At 39.4% G+C, this 18,089-nt stretch overlaps 1 protein-coding gene across 1 annotated transcript in view; it reads left to right on the top strand.

The window, feature by feature from the left end:
• LOC108670907 overlaps window positions 1-15,505 on the top strand; it is a 40,605-nt gene extending 25,100 nt beyond the window's left edge. Inside the window, exons 3-6 of the mRNA XM_047882510.1 lie at window positions 7,335-9,176; window positions 10,081-10,338; window positions 10,579-10,742; window positions 12,513-15,505. Of these exons, the coding sequence (XP_047738466.1) occupies window positions 7,335-9,176; window positions 10,081-10,338; window positions 10,579-10,742; window positions 12,513-12,575 (2,327 nt within the window). The 3' untranslated portion in view covers window positions 12,576-15,505. The remainder of the gene's footprint in view (window positions 1-7,334; window positions 9,177-10,080; window positions 10,339-10,578; window positions 10,743-12,512) is intronic.
• Window positions 15,506-18,089: the final 2,584 nt, after the last annotated feature.

Below are 18,089 nucleotides of genomic sequence, written 5' to 3'. Positions count from 1 at the left end.
TTTCCATTCTTGATCAAGTAACATTCTTGTTAGCAACTACGTTCGGCTTGTTGAACCCTTCCGACTAGTCTGACGCATAATGATACTAAATTTCAAACCATAGGAAAACTGTCACGATATATTTTTAGTTTACTTAGATCAGACGTTTTGCTCTGATATCTATCTGCAACAGATATCTTGGTCCAAGTTGTCGAGCCAGTTTTGTTTATTGAAATCCCAAAATTTTCTGAAAACAATGAAGTCGATATCACCTCACCTGAGTTGACACGGTCGCAGGTGTCCAATCAAACGTTCATTGAAAGATTACAATGAATTCCCTGTGGCCATCTGTTTTTGCTCGAGAAATGTTATACGCTGGCCAGTCTACGTTGTGCGGTTTCAATCTACGTATTTTAAATTCATCGTTTTGAAATGAGAACACGATATGAAGATTAAAATGTGCTATCTTTAATTTTTTTTAATTGCATTAACATAACAACTCGATTTTTAACAGTTTTTAACGATTTTTTATGCATTTTTCGATGTTACCCTTTTCTTATTATAATTAAGGGATATTGTTTTTATTTTAATGTACAGAAGTTTGTGTAGCGAAATGATATTTTGCGAGAAAAATCCAAAAGTATCTCGTAATGACCAAGAATACGTGGTGTAATTCACCTAATGGGTTCATAAATATATATCAAATGAACAAACAATGAATATCTCGAATGAACGAACGAATTTTCTATCGAAACTTTAATGGGTAAATAACAGTGTTTCTTTAATGAGATAACAGGCAGCATTGATATTTGTTCGTTGCATTACATGCGACTTCGATCCATTGCTTCTATACTCTCGTTATAGGAAGGTGGGTATTCATCCAAATGTTTTGAAATAAAGTTATTAAAGCCCATCAGTCCGATACGAAAGATCTATATTTTGCGAATGTCTTCTATATGCGAATGTCTTCTATACCAGAAATAGCCTATAGTTGGCTTCGATCATCCACTTCATACTTTTACGAATCTGGTATGAAAGTTTAATTGAGTATTTTCTCGGGGGCTCTGAATGAAATTATTCCTGATCGAGAACACAATACGAATTTGAATGAGCTTTTAGCAAGCATTGCCTTTGTGCATTTAGATGTCAGGCTGTATCAGCCGCTTTTTGGTCGGCCCTAGTAGGAAATATTGAGCTCTGCGTATGAAAACTTTTCCTAATAGATACACTAATTCTCCAAGATCAGTGACTTTTTCGCTCCTTAAGCTGAAACGACGGTACAAATAAGCTATTTATTTCATACATCTACTTCTTATTGCAGCGTAACTGTTTCATCTTCTGCTTCTCATCATAAATTTTTAAACCTCTTCATGATTTAGGCTTCGCTGCGGTGAGTGCAACTGCAAATCTGGCATGATAATCTGGCCACACGCTTCACATCCGCCTTCGTTACTACCGAGCTTTTGATCGATCATCAATCGTGCATTTCTCTTTTTGAACAATAACGGCTTAGTAATATCAGGTTCAACTCGAACATTTCTATCACTGCTCAACATCATTGGAACGCTGCACATGCGGGCACGTGTCACTGAACTGCTTTACACTGGATACATGATCGATCTACAGCTGCGCTGGCTGCGACCATAGATATAATTAGCTTATGAAGCCTTCTGTTTCATGAGGTGAACTGTCCTGTTCAACCGAACAGGAATAATTTTATTTAGACGACAATACATGTTAATATAAAAAATAAATTGTATTTGCATTCCAATTAGTATCATGGTACGGAAATTAGTTATACTGGAGGTATCTTATTGAATAATAATAATAATAATAATAATAATAATAATAACGCCATCTCTGTTGACTTCTATACATTTCGACGTGTCGCGCTAAAGAAGACGGCATAGATTTTTTCTTAAGTCTTCTTGGTCACAGGAGTTGATGCCGTGTTGGGACTAGAGTCTTTGGGGGAAGGTAAAACACATCTCATTTGTTCGCGGAGTTTTGAACGGGGGTTGAAATTTAGAAAAATTATTGAGGTTCTTGAAACGGACATATGATGTTATTATGCGCGTCTGATAACATCAAACAGAAATATTCTAATGCTAACCAAGGTGAGCTAGAAGAGCCCTTTCGTCTAGATTCTAGAAGATGCCTCCAATGATCAACTTAGATCCTTGACCTTCAGGATTGGCTGACGCTGCTTGTGTCGGTTGCCACGGGTGCAATCAAGCACTCCGTTACTATGCACGCGGTCACCAATCTTCATAACAATGCCTTCGTTTAGCCTTGGTATCTTTGCGTATGTATATTCTTAACCCTCGATGGTACCGTCTCTAAACCGGGACAATTTAATTTATGGCATTTGCGAAAGTAATTTGTGATGCTAATTGAGTCGTTACATGGACTTGTAGTTGTACTGATAAATAGATTGTGGCGGCCATGGATAGCTATGCGTGTAGTGATAGAAAAAAAATGTTCCCTGGAGATGAAGCCGCCATTCAAGGGCGATGGAGGCCATGTCCCGCCGCTCCTGCATCGCTGCAAAATATGACACTCGTGCATGGCAGCTCCCTATGCAGACACCCCTGCATGACTTCACCGTCTGCAAACACTTCAAGGCGGCTCGTTGAGTGTCATTCCTTCATTAAGTGAGACATTCGCTTGGCGCGTAGTCTTCCTTGACTTTAGGCAACCCCTGAAACAAATGTTCCGTTGATCCTTACTAATGCATGACGTGGCACTCCCTAAATCTTCGGCAACCATAAGCAGTAAACATATGCTGTAACAATCATGTACAGATTAAACGTAGGTTATGACGCATGTTATTTGAAACGGTACGGACTTGCATAAAATAAAAAGGTTCTGCGACGTACTCAAGTTTAATGTAACAGAATGAGCAGTTCTCGCCCGTAATGTAACGTGTAAGCACATGGGGAAGAACTTTAAGATTTTGATATGCTCAGATAGCATATATGAAGATGGTAGTGCGATGTTTGGGTCTTTCTGAGAGTAGAAATCAAGTTTCGAGTGAACGCTTGTTACTAATGAAAGGATTTTGGAAGAATAAATATGCTATGAAACCATTTCATCCTATTACGAGTATAATAGTGCCTCTCGTTGCTACTTCTCGACTAGTTAATTTGTTCAAGGCACAATACGAAGGAGATTTTGAGAAAAATCGATCGAGATTACGTGTGGCGATATTTCTTAGTTCTATCCGCCGGCGACTGGGCTAATTCATGGATTCCTGATTTGTCCTTGAGTAAAGCTATAATGTCTGTGATAGATGCTTATCTTGATGAGTCAGCTTATTCTGTTAAACTCTTTCCTGTTACTCGTTTATGTTATGCGCCAAGGAATGTCTGACCGAATTGCTAGTGCTTTATAGATTTCCTTCAAAACATTATAATTCAAGGGAAATTACAATGAAATTTCATGCATTGTTCTGAGTTTCTTTTGACTCACACCCCTAAGGAATGAGAACACGTCTCTGTGCAAAACTTGCAAACTGTATTGATTCCTCCATCTGCTTTTGTGGCCTAGAGCCCGCCTAGAGTCGTCACGAAGTACCATGTGCACGTGAGATTCCGTTAGACTTGAATGCACTGTTTTAGACTCATTGCGACCAGAAACTCCAATCGAAAACAAAACTAATTATGAACGCAGGTTTATTCATTTCGGCTCTGACAAAAAAGAACAATTAAATATTAAGTATTCACACATACTAAATAGCATTATTTTTCTATGTGTATGGCAAGCCATTTGGTTTTATAATTTACCTATTCTACTTGTTTAAATTAAAGGGAATTTCCGATCAATCTCATTCGTGAAAATTTTATGCGTGTTTTTTTTAAATGCGTTTTAGTTTGTGCGTCTTTTTATTATTTTTTTTTGTTTTGGTTGGTCCATCTTGTATTTGCGTATATGTGACATTAGTTTACCGAAGTTACGTTGCGCACCATGTGACTAAGAACGGACACTCCCTATACTCAACGGGTACTACTTTGTCGTTCACCGTGAGATTCATATGCTTTATTGGCCTTGTGTAAAAATTCTATGGCCTTTTTACCGGAGTGGAGGCTTCTGCTTCTGTTCGATGCACAGCTTTTCGGATAATGGCTAAAACTTTGCCGTCAATTTTTTTTCCCAGCGACATTAGTGTTTTAAAATTCAATGCGATAATGTTTTCGCCTAGTCATACAACATTCATACAAGTAAATGTTATACGACTAGAAATGCAATCTTTAGCTTCTAAATATACCTACCCTTGAATTAAAATCGGGCTGCATTTCACACAAGGAAAGATTTAATTTTTACTAAATGTTTAGTTTTTTAGATTATTGTGAACTATCACACTAAAAGGCAATTTGATTTTATCATAATAGTGTTCAATTATTATCAGAATTCTCTTTCCTCCGAGAACAAAAATTCATTTCGTGTTTTTAATGGTTAGGTTTGATTTCGTGCGTTCATTCATTCAGTATCTCAAGTATTCCCCGTTGCTCATCTACATGCGCATTTCAACCATCCACAAGAAATTATTCCATCTCTTTGCTAACTTTTAATTACTATAATTAATGTATTTATCATCCGACATTGTTTTTAGTTTGTTGCAATTTTTACTTACAGCTGCAAAGCTCCCGATGTACGTTTTGCTGCTCCCTTGAACGATCTCATGTCGCCAGTAGGAGACCCGAATCGTTCCATTTTATTGAAATCATTCCATCATTATAGCTTTGCTTCTTTGCACTATTATTAGCGGTTATAGATAATCGGGTGCCTAGCATCGTCATCTCTATAAGACCTCACCTGTGGTTTTAAATACTGTAGATCCCATAGCATCATCGCAATGAACGCTTCTATAGTTTGATTTATTCCTTTATTGTTCACGAACTGATGCCTTTTGTTTGCTCTATTATTTCTACAGTTATGACGCTGTAGCGATGAATGCTTGTGTGTAGCGAGAAACGCGGCTTTCCACGCCTACCCTTACAGTAAGTATAATATTATATACATATTATACAGTAAGTATAATATGTAGCTCCTCTTGCACGCTCGACACAGTGGCATACGAGAGCCTTGCGTTCTCCAGCTTCATTCTCTTTACGCCTTCTCATTCGCACTTAAGTGACTGCTTTGGTTCCTCAGCTCGGAAACCTTGCTTTCTGTTATTAAATTTATCAGAGTCTCTGAGTAGCTCAGATATAAAAAAGGTCAGCGTGAGATATCTTGTTAGCCACTGTGACGCATACGCAGCTTTACACCATTCCTTTAAAAAAATATGACTTTTTTTTAAACCTGGTTACCAGTCTTCATTCTGCTGCCTTGTGCTGCTCCTCATTTTGTGCTACTACCTTTCATATCATTGTTGTTTACAATTATCTGTTTGCTTGCTTATTATAATTTTAGAACTTTTTCAAACTAATTTGCTACAATGCTTATATGTATGTATTATGTTTGTATGAATATATTAATGGATATATCATTGTGATGCTATCTGAAATGTTTTTCAGTACTTTTGAGTCGTAAACTATCTTTGCCTGGTTATTTAACTTGTAACTTTTCTAACGTGTTGAGACAACCAATGCGTTTACAGGTTGTCTTCTTTGAGCTGTTTTGTTTCGGATATTTGTCGAGTTTTATTTTAATTGGGTAAAGCTTATTATGTTGGTAAATCTTGGAATAATAGAACTCCATGCAGAATGCAAGAAAAGAAGTGCGAACAAGAAAATCCCATTCCCACTTTTGAAACGACAATTCTTCTCAAACGTCACTAAGATCCATTTAACACACTCTAAAACAATTATTCAACTACAGTCTAGAAATTCAAAGGATTTTTTATCATGCAAAAATGATCTACAGTAAATTGTAGATTTAATTGCAAGTCTGTAATAATTGTTACATTGAGGTCCTCGTAATATTGCGACAGGATTGATATTGAGGATTTCGCTCCAATTAATAAGCTCCAATGATTTTCTGGTGCCACGCTTCTAATTATCCCGACAATCATGAACAAATTAAAAAAAGCAAGTTATGAATTGTATGAATTTTGTTAGTGTGTTCATTGGGTTCGTGCTCCAGGCTGGGCTGGGAGCAAAACCAATTTATAGTCAGATTCATTAATATAGTTTATATATACTTCAATTTTACCTATTGAAAAATCAAAAGCCTCCTTCGAATTAAAAATGTGAGTTGATTGGGGGGAATACATTGGAATATGTGGGTTCAAACGATTATTGTTTTTATAGAGTTACTCTGGTTTGAAAATTAACAGACTTCTCAAATCTCAGAGATTGTATAATGTATATCCTGGAAATCGTCTCGTAGAGCTCATATCAACTATTGTTATTGAACATATTTTCGGTAGTCTGGCGCAGTAAATGTTTATAAAAATCAAGAATATAAATGGTTGTATTACATTTTTACTTTTTTGTTCATGGAGATACGCTCGACAAATAATTTAATGAATACTCTACGCTTTGTCTGAGATCAACAGTGGCATCCTTGTACTTCCTTACTCACGGTATAGTGGCTCTGAATGCAACTCGGACACCCTATCCACTCTACCAAGCACAGTCACTTATTCACAAACCACCGTATATACATGCGACTTGGATCATTCCTGCGATCAATTTTGCAGGCAGTGTTATGTCCTGAGTGTCTAACTGACGGCTCTGTATATCTCAAGACCAAGACTATCGGGGCGTGTCACTTTTGATCAACAAATTTCAACATTCGAGAAACCTTGTAATATTAGGCCAAGTAACAATATTTTAATATAATTTTAGAGTTGAATATGAACATTCAAAGCAATCTTGAACTGCAAGAATGGAGTTTATCAGAGCGTACGAGTAGAAATAAGTAAGCTAAGTAGTGATCCATGTTACAGCTCTTCAAATCGCATATAGTTCTATTAAATGGCAGAAAAATGTATTTTTTTTTTGTTCGTAAAACTAGAGACTTAGGCTATACCGTCTTTTCTCATTTGAATAATTACTGGGGGAATTTATATTTCAAGTGACATATTAAAGCGGAATTCTCACTATCACTTCTATCATAGTGTTAAATATTTTTTCTTACATTATTAGTCTAGCCTAACCATTTGCTTATGCAATTAGCTTCAGGTAGGCCTTTATAGAGCTATTCTAGAGGGTACAGCATCTATAACATCTAGCCACCACAACCGCCGTAGCGAAATTCCCCATTTCTTGGATATACTAAGGTTTATGTAGCTCTCAAATAACTATGATTTGTTGGCAATTAGTTGATTTATAACTATAACTATGATTTATGACAATGAGTTGTCATAAACTGAAACTTGCATTTGTAAGGTAAAAATTTTAACACAGGGAGCGAGCCGTGGAGTGAAGAGGTACCAAGTGAGCCTTCGTCCGGGTGCAGCGTGAGGAGCAGACCAGGCAGCCATACAAGCACCGACACCCTAACGTGTCTTGACCTTCCTGTCCAGCCCGTACAACCCGTATCCTGCTACCCTAACCTCCTACTCCACCCACAAAAGAATCCCATCCCCCTAACCTCACTCTCAGGATCCTACCCTCCACACGACCCCTGCTACGTATTAGCAACCGCGCGCCCGTCCTCTTACAGTCCTCATTTTCCTTACGACGACGACCATCGCTTCACTCGCCCTAAGCCTCTTCTGATTGGGTGTCAACCCTCTTCGTCTTCCAGCAGCCTATGTGCTTCTAGACGAAGTTTCGCCGTGCCACCACGTTTGCCTCATCCCTCGTCCAGCGAAATCATAAGACACCCTCTGGCAGCCGTGCCCCACACACCGGGTTTATTGTCGCCGGTCAAAGGCTTGCGTCACGAGAACAGCTTGCCGAATTTTCCGCAACCCTTCCCGTCTACCGCAGCGTCGTCGCGGCACATGCGGCCTGGCCGTTTGCACTCGGCCCACAAACTCGCTAAGTGTCACCACCCTCTGCCACTTTTCTCTTCACATTCCACTTTAAGTCACTCTTCCAATAAGACTTCAGAATCTAGATCGATAAGCGCTACAACATTAGATGTTACAGCGTTGCATTCATCTTTGAATTTAACGTCCTTTCCAGACTCCTGCACATCTACTTCTACTGGTATAAGTTGCATAAGCAATATTCAAAAACGTCCAAACATTTTTAATCTATTGGAATCTAAAAAGTGTGCGGATTCGCCTATAACCGCAAGTGAATCTGCTAAATCAAAACCTGTTGATTTTATAAGCGGGGATAACAGTTCTTCAATAATTCAATTCCATAGATTCACTCCTACACCCGCTTCGTCAAGTAACGTTTTTGGTGTAGTTGAAACAAACTCTGTGCGTGTTCTAAACCTTGGTGATTTGGAAGATTCCCTACCTGGTTTACAAACACCAGGTCTTTCTGAGTCATTTTCTCCTGACGCGGACTTTTTTCTGCCGCCTGAGCAGCAACTCCCCAATTTCAACTGCGGTGTCCCTGATCCCTGCTTCGGAAACGGTGACTCCGGGTCGCTAAGCCAATTTTTTCAATCTCCAAATACAATTGTACCGAAAAGTGAACGTTTAGTTGACCTTTGCTTCCACAACAACGTGAAATTTTCCAGTCTTCAGACATCAAATCTTGGTGAAAGCAGTTCGTTTCCCAATAGCGAGCCCTGCCAAAGTTACACGTCTCCAGTCCCTTGCTTGAACACTCGCGATATTTCCGTTGCTCAGGCCATGTCAAACACTGCGAATTCATCGCACTTGGCCACTCGCAGAATGCGTTCTCTCAGAAGCCACCACCATGCCAACAGACCTACGTTGTCTGAAGGAGATGATGTCGCTCCAAGTGACGCCGACATCGATCAACGTAACCGTGATAGATCTGAGTCGCCTATTGTTCGCGCAACTATGACTCGTCACCATCATCATCATAGACATCATCATCACAATAGTCTTAGAACTTCCGCAGAAAATTCTGAACTTTCAAGTGCTGCTGGTGGAACGGATGAAAATTTGGAAAATCTTCCGAGTGACTGCGAAGACTGCGATGATTGCGATAATTTGGGCGCCTGTGGTGGAGGCTGCGATGAATGCGACCTCATCGAGCATCATTCGTCCGAGGAGGAACTTGAAACGCTCACTGGGTCCTGGCAGCGAGACGTCAACGGCCCTCCTGAGAAGAGAAAATGGTCACAAGTTGCGCGTCTTTCACTCACAGATTCCGGTACGTACATTTTATTGTGAACTTACCTTGCACATTTCATCATTTGCCTCATCGAACTTCAGTAAGCATTTGAGCTGTCACGAATCACAGGATGTCCTTATGGGGATAGACAAACGTGCCAGCTTTGATTGCTTTCCAGAAGTATTGAGTGCTAATGATCATTGAACTATTATGATCATTTATCATAACATCTATTAGCTTCTCATATTATTCATTATCCATCAGCTTCTCATAATCGTTGTTCTATTATGACACTTTTGAATAGGTATATTTCTCTAGTACCATTTTTAGCGCATTTTCTCATTTATGAAAAAAATGCACTATTGTGCTCGCCATGTCCGTCCGTCCGTCTGTCCGTCCGTGACTTCATGTTTTCGTCGATGAGAAAATGCGCTCTGTCACTCACTGCAGTGAGTACTGAATTATACTTTTTAATTGATATGATTTGATGATTCGCAGCTTCGACATTTTGCTGCTCACGTGGTTATCGTTCATTCAACATTATGGCTCTTCTTTAACTTGTTGTACTTGGAACTGATTTCCAAGAGGTTTACCAGGGGAATACAACAAAATTCGGCGGTTTTCCTGTATTGTCAGCTTTAGTTTTTCATGACGTTTTCCACCGAGTGTTTGCATTTATATAATTTCAAGCAATAAATAATATGTTCAATCCAATATGTTCAATCCTAGCAATAAATCCATGTTCCAAATTTATAATGGCATCAATTTCTAAAACCCGGAAGCATTTATTTTCTATGTCCTAAGCGCTTCTCAGTACCCTGAACCTTTAGCAACAGGAAATAACCACTCGTTGTACCCTTGATGCCTTAAATAATACTAAATGCCACAGGTTCGCAATTGTACAGCTATGATAGGCCTCACTGACCATCCTAACTACCAACAGGCAGCAGCGACGACGAAGTGTGCGTGTTGACCACCAACGAGCGTCCTCCCGTACAGTTCAGGTCCACGCCCCCTCTGGAGGTGCACAAGCCCTTGCGCACCGTATCGCCCCCCAGCAAGATGCTGGGCTTGGGCTCACCGCCCACCGCCCACTGCTGCAAGACGCCCTGCCAGAGCGACAGCTGCCGTAACATCAGCGCCGGCGAGGCCAGGCTTGCGAGAACTGCGGCTGCTGCAGCCGTCGCTGCTGGGGGCGCTGGTGAGTTGTCTGTCCGAGTGAACAGGCGTGAACAATATTATCGGCATGAGAGACATGACAAGCCTCATTATCATCATGCACCACATGACCAACATGCACCACATGGCCAGCATGGGCCACGTGACAAGCCTGCACCACATGACCAGCATGCACCACATGACCAACATGGACCACAACCAGTCAGTGACCATCAGTCACCACCACCGTGACCATCAGTGACTGATATCGTGACCCTTGCAGGTGGTGGCCCCGAGGTGGCGGTGGGCGGGACGCTGCGCGCGGGGCTGACGGTGGGCGACGCGGCGGGCGGGGCGGCGGGGCGCGCGGCGTCGCCACGCAAGCGCCACCGCCACACGGCGCGGCAGCTCAACAGACCTTCGCTGGACTTCGAGAAGATGCAGCAGGTGCGTGTGGGTGTTGCATCGTGAACTTCATGGGGTAGGTTTTGGACCGTGGGCTTCATGGGGTGGGTTTTGGACCGTGGGCTTCATGGGGTTGGTTTTGGACCGTGGGCTTCATGGAGTGGGTGATGGACCGCGGGCTTCATGGAGTGGGTGTTGGACCGTGGGCTTCATGGAGTGTAGTCAGATGGGGTAAGACAGGACCGAAATCACTAACAAGCCTGTAGCATCTATACCATCAATAACTAAAAAACCCTAAACCTATCACAAGGTGTAGTATGCAATGGGCTTCTAAGCTACAACTCAGACGTTTTGCATCTAACATAGTTTTCTGTACAGATTAAAAAAAGTGAACTGGTCCCATCTTACCCCATTGGGGTAAGATGGGACCAGGCTGGGGTGAGAAAGGACCAACTGGTAATTCTTATGTTACAAGGTTTTTAATAAAAGTACAAATCTGATATTCAATATTATCCATCTAGAAACACATTATTTGATTAAACAACCACTTGTTACTGTTTTGTGTTGCTGGAAGTCAACTCTAATATCACATTGGAGTTTTTTGTCTCCAGAAAACTTTGTTAAGCATAATAATAGTGGGTTGGCTTTGGTTCATTGTAGAGCACTGCTAAACGCTTCATGTATATTCCATTAGTGTCATTGTCTGAAAATTTTATCAAAGTTTTAATAAAACCAGTGGATAATAACTTAAGTGTCAGACGTCATGTGTTTTCTTGCTAACTTCATTTGTGGTGCACTTCTTCAAACATAGCTCATGCCCTCTCACAGAGTTGTGATCATAATTATTTTTCATGTTTCACAAAATGATTTTTCCCCCAGCCAATCTTGCACATAGTTCTGCTGCTCACTAATGGGAATAAACATCCCTATTTTCTATATATATACCTTTGATGCAATTTAAAATAGTGCACTAAATTTCTCTAATTAAAAAAGCTAACAAGTTATAATGAAGTTTGAGCAAAAGATAAAAATTTTAACCAAATAATCCATGTACTGCACAATAATATAGGAATTCATTTAAAAACTATTTTTGATAAACTGTAGGGTAATAGAGGACCATTTGTGGGGTAAGATAGGATCGCTTGTGGGGGTAAAACAGGATCATTTAGTGGTCCGGTCTTACCCCATGTCCAGTCCTTTGTTACCCCATTTTAGAATACATGTCAGGCAGTGATGGTAGCAGGTAGGAATGCCTAGTATGTCTCAAAAGTTGCCTATTACTTGAGGTTACCTGCCTACATCCACAAACCTGGCCAAAAATTTTTTTGTCATTAGACAGAGCTTATTTCCCAAACAGGGTTAACTATTTTGTGACCCTTTTTTACATAGGTTTTCTTTAAAAATTTTAATTTGGCTGTCGTTATTTGGTCGAGTTTCAGTTGATGCCCAATAATATTAGCTAGAAAAATTTCTCTTGAATTTGTCTGGTATTGACGGTACAGTGGACGAATTTGCCAGTATCCGCTGAGTGCTGCACCTTCTTTTCTGCCCTACCTTCTGACATCCTGATATTAAAATAATGCTATTGTGATGGTGTCATTGTGATGTAAGGAGCCAAAAGCCTGAATTTTTTCTGTTTTTTGGCTCATGATTTCCTTCTTGGCCTAAGGTATAAATTATCAATTTGGTTTCCATTTAGTAAATAGAAGGAATTTGATTTAAAGATTCTTCAGTACAGCCTAATGTCTTCTGCATACATGTACTCTAGTTTTGTAATGATCGTTTGATTCAATATGGAATTGTTTTGAGCAGATCAAGAACAACGCCGTGACGCAGTGGAGAAACAGCGGTGAGCTCTCGCTCTCCTTTTGCTAGTGGCATCCACCTCTGCTACGTGACATCTTCAGGCTTCAATTCAGCCTCGTAGATGACAACTTACATCGTTTTTAAACTCTCGGATGATCGCTTCAGTCCTTCTGCTTGTTACTTGTTTTTTTATTGACTGAATTCAGCGCATAAATTTTCAAGCAGGTTCTTATCCCTTCGAGCTGCAGCACTAAAAATGAATCTCAAAGCCACGTATACCCTTGATTTTTAAATAAAAATTGACATTAACCTCGATCTCAGGTCAGACTTCTATATATGTCCTACTCTGTTTGCAAACTGAAGGCGTCTTGCAACTGTTTGCTACGTAAAGGATCTAGTGGCAGAATTTAGATTATTATTCTTTTTTATGCCTGAGTTATTCGATATTGCACTTTCGTTTGTCATCTCAACGAACTCTGTCACGTCGTGCCCTCGGCTCTTGCGCTCACCTGTCAAATTTACTCCTCGACTACATGTCCAATTCTTCCTTTTTGACAGCGGATTGATGTTTACTAATTTAATTATAAGTTACCGGGTGGTCATGGAAATCGGTTATAATATATGCGTCGTTGGATGAAAAGCATAGCAATGTTAACACATATCGTCACTCGTGATTTCTTCGTCCGGCGAAGTTCCAATATGAACTCCAGAAGTGCATCAACTGGGCTGACCAAGCAAAGACGTCTGTTCTTATTCTCATCATTACTGTTCCTTCTCGTCTTCGCATGCACGGATCCAGAAATCCTTCTGTTCACAATCCCTCGGATTGTAGAAGTTTCATTTGTCTTCTATAAACTGGTTGAAATTGAGTCACACACCTCGCTGTTTCGGTACCGATATAACCAAGGGAGAACAGAAGCTAGCGTACTATCGTGCAATTGAATTGGTGCGTTCTTAACTTTTACAGGCAGTGATGAGGGAAGCGTTGTGTTCCTATCTCATGGCCTTGTGCTGTACCTTCTGAATTTTAATGATCTTCCTAAATTAACGCCATAAGCCTAGTTATCCATAAACTATGTCAAGCAACCTCAGCATACTTATTATTGATTCATGACACAAAAGTTATTGTTTGACACCTACTGTGGCAATTAGTAGTTTGTCCTAACCGTGAATGCTTGTTTAGTTGTGTGCACCCGTCTAATTTTGCATGGCAACGACAAGTAGAGCGCCATGTTGCCTGTTCCGTCGTCAGTACAATTTCCTTCTAGTCTTCTGTTGGAGTTGCTTCGTCTCAGGGAGAACGCCTTACGAGCCTCAGTAGCTCCATGCGTGCGCCCACAAATTACCTCGCTGATTTCTTCACTTTCAGTTCGAAGTCGATCTTAAACTCTCGAGTGGATCAATTTCTCGTATGTTTTTGGCATTTAGCCAATTAGTCTTGAAACTTGAGATTGTTTCTCTAACGATGTGCTCGTAAATTTTGATGGCTCATGCATTCTCTAATCTGTTTTAGATCTGTTGAAACATATTTTTTCCTTCTTTGAACTTTGTGACCACACAATTTTCACGCGAGTATCATGTTCGTTACAGTGAGAGATTAAATATTATCTCTCAATCAAGTTAACGAGGCTTAAATTCTGCAGTTAAACATTGTCTTTCTTGCTATGTTCATTTACGAAATAAGTCTTCAGACTATGACATTTTTACGGGTTCCATTACTGGAAATTCAAGACAATGTTGGCCGAGTAGCTTTGGCCCCAATATAGCTTGTCTACTTATGGCTACTTTCATTTGCTGTGTACAGCTGCCCGGAACTCGATTAAAAAATCTGAATTAAAAATACTTTTTTAATGCGGATAGTACGTTGGGTTAAATAATCTTATTGGCTTGAAGCGTTTATATAATGGAGTCATTATTTATACTTAAAAAGATTAAATTAATAAACTCATAAAGAGTTGAATCCAATGATTGAAATCATCACCTGGCTGACTGTGGGCTGAATTTAGCACGTTTATTGATATTCGAAATATTCTAGACTAAAATCCAGAAACATAATTCCATTACATAGAATGTGGAACTGATCTTAAATATCTCCGATTGTAAAAATTCGTTATATGTCATCATTTCAGTACAAATAATGAGCTCATGTCACGTGATTTCCGATAAAGTGCTTCGTTTGAAGGTAAATTTTTAGTTAACATATTCTCTGCTTAGACCTGCTAAGGTGGCACGATATTCTTGGATTATGTTTAAATTATGAGCTTGAATGTAACATTGGCGTCCTGTGTTGGTGTTATTCGTCATTATTTACTCTGTAATTAGTGCGACTCGAGTGCGTTATCGTTGTTATAAATAAAAACATTCGTGTAAACATTTGTAGTCCTGCCACTGAAGTTGTGTTGCGATCGCTGAGTCAGCGATCGGTGTCTTGAGTACGACTGAAATGCCTTAGCTATTGACCCATTCGACAATTGTTTTGTAGCAGCGAGGGACTCGTATTAGAACACAAAAATGATATTACATACGTAAATTGGCTCGTATTTTTATACTGAAAATTTGTTTCATATGAATGTTAGTCTTAACATTACGAATGTATAACGTTATATAGCTTACTACGTGCATATAAATATATTTTAGAGTGTGCTTCGGTGTATTTAATGTACATAGCCGTGGTTTGGGTTGTAAAATCTACCATGATTGATATCGTAAGTTTAAGCAAGATTCGAAACTGTCGTCCCAATGCGAAACTCCGAAGATGTTGCTGATGTGTGCATGCTTCATCTTTAAACTACGTGAATTTTTTGTACTCATTACCTCGTTTATTAATGGAGTTTCTGTGCTATGGCTTTTTTTCGATGAGTTGGGTGGAGTCTTGAAGAAATAAGCTTTCTTATCCAAATTTGGAATTTATTCAAATATGCTGAATAAATTGATCGCACAAATAACACAGCCTCCATTGAGATAAACTCTTTACACATTATTTTTCCTGAGCTTGTGTTCCTACGGAACTCGCTTTCAAATATCATTTTATGCTATTGTTTATTTTCCTGCATAATCAGACCATAGATGGAATGTGGCGTTGGTTTTAATTCTACATTTAACGTCATTGCCTGTAGATTGGCATTGAATCGATGTCTTTCATATTGAATTTTTGTTGTTGTATTTGTGCAAGATTTTGTTCCGTACACATTTTCATTCATCCGATGGGCACGGAATGGACAATCCTACGATGCTTATTCTGCTGCTTCCATTGTTAATTCCAGTTGCAACAACGCCATTTCTCAAGAAACCCGAACTACTTTCGCTTTCCTCGCCTCTTCGTCACGTCTGTTATATCTTCGTACAAGTGAGTCTGTCACTCCCTTTGTAGTCTCATTCCGTCGCAAGCAACTATAAACATTCAACCTCGCAAAGCTGCTGGTGTAACTCAATCATCAATCTTTTCCATTTAAGCTACCCAATGGTGTATTCATCGCAATCATTTGTTGCGTCATTCATTCGATGCAGTTTTTATTTCTATTCCATTGCTGGGAAATGGACGTATAGTCCCGTACTTCTTAATTTGACTTGCTGCTTACAGGTTACAGTTGTCTTGAGCCACGACCACTAGCAGCATGCGGGTTACCTGCTTGGTTACCGGTCATTGATAAGAACTTGTGTTGATTAAAAACATTTTGTTATGAGTAATATTCCAACTGTTATCTGGTTTAATTGTGTTTATGTAGTTGAATGTGTATATTAATAGTTTATTCATATGTTGAAGCGTTTTTCCTTGCTAGACAAAGAGTTAAGCTTGAGAGTACTACGAACTATGATCACCATTGAAAATGGACGGTGAAATAGCCTGAACATTACTGACTTAAATGTGCATGTGACGACTAGATATTTAGACTTCAGAACTTAATTAACATTGATTCAAAAATTAAACAAATTTATCCAGAACATAGCGGCGTCGCGATGTTCTGGATAAATTTCTGGCACTGCAATAGTGAATGTGCGAGGGCGTTGCAACCTTCTTTTGAATCAAAGGTTTGCTTCTTCTCTAACTTACTAATGCCTTTGCAGCTATTATTCACTCGAATGACTATATTGCTGGATACGGTTGAAATGAGTGGAGTTTCTTGAACACATTCAACTTTGTGAACAATCCGCTGTGTGCGAAAGATGTTCTAATGAACTTACTGATCGTAAAACTGTGAACTATGGCAATTAATGTAGACTAGTGATGGTCAGTCGTACTGACCGTACAGTTAGAAGTGACACATGCACTACAAATGTCTCGTACAAAGCTATTAATGTAATTGGTAATATTAATCGTACGATATCGATAAAGGTACTGTATTATTACTGGCTGCGAATTACTGAAGGAATCACCCATGTTCGTTCGTACACGTGTAAAATAGTGCTTGTATTACTATCATAATTATTACTAATAATATTACAAATAATATCAACCCTCTGATTTACGTTATCCATCAAGAAATGCTCGCAAGAACCATGAATTATTTTTTGCCCATAACTTTCAGAGCGCTGTTAATCCTGCGCTGGTGCTGAAGTAATCGCATAACAAAGAAAAACTGTTTCATTAATGTTGACAGGAAGCTTGGTTGTATGCGGGGATGTGACTTGATACAGGAGCCAGTCCATCTTATTCGGTCTTGTACATACTTGATAAAGAATTACATCCCTCAATTACTAGAGATATGACTGACAGATTTGGTGTCGTGGGAGGCTTATCTCAAATTTATCTGTGAACTGTTGGGCGATCTATGATAACATCACTAATGTGACGGAAATGTTATGCGGACGGCTTCGTTCACTAACTTATTGATAAGGAAATGATTAGAGTGAATATTGTGTTAGAACTTGTGCGTGCTTTAGTGCTGCCGCTCTCTGCATCACCGACGTGCGTTGGTCTCGTGAGACTCGTCGTATCGCGTCTCGCCTAACACGATTTGTTTACATGTCGTAAAATTACGTTTCTCGCCGAAAACGATGGTAAAATCAAGAAACTTGTAAAATCAAGGAAGTATTTGTGGCTTAAGTTTTATGGTCTAATTGTGCAACTGAAGTTTTAGTCGATTGGTCGAGTGATTGATGGAAATTATAATTTTTTGAACTGGTTGGATCGTACTTCAATGAAAATAATTTGTAGATCGTTAACAATTCATCAAAAATTGTAACAATCTTTGTTTTGTTAAAAATAAGTGATCATAAAATCCAAATGGGTAAAAAAACACTTATCCATTCTACCGTTAGTAAGAGAAATATTCACTATTTTACAAGCCCCCTTGCGTTTATTGATGCTGGAGCAGAGATAGTGCATGGAACCAGTGTAAAATAAACTACAAATGTTCCAGTCAGTTACTTCCTGAGATCTTTAACTCTATTGAGGCTTATTCTTCTGATAAACTTAGATATACGCTTCTAATTTTACTTTAAGCATTAAATCTCAGCTTGCAACTCTGATGACGAGTAGAGAATTTGTCGACGGGAAGTGAGCGGAAGCAAAGCATTCAAATTTTCACTCGCGCTCGGTTTTAATTTCGGTTAACTATTTTATACATCCTAGCGAAAAAGTAT

This window comes from Hyalella azteca, unplaced genomic scaffold (genome assembly GCF_000764305.2).
Source record: "Hyalella azteca isolate HAZT.00-mixed unplaced genomic scaffold, Hazt_2.0.2 contig1382, whole genome shotgun sequence".
Classification (NCBI taxonomy): domain Eukaryota; kingdom Metazoa; phylum Arthropoda; class Malacostraca; order Amphipoda; family Hyalellidae; genus Hyalella; species Hyalella azteca.
The sequence above is the reverse complement of the archived record's forward strand: the minus strand, read 5'-3'. Positions and strand labels throughout refer to the sequence as shown.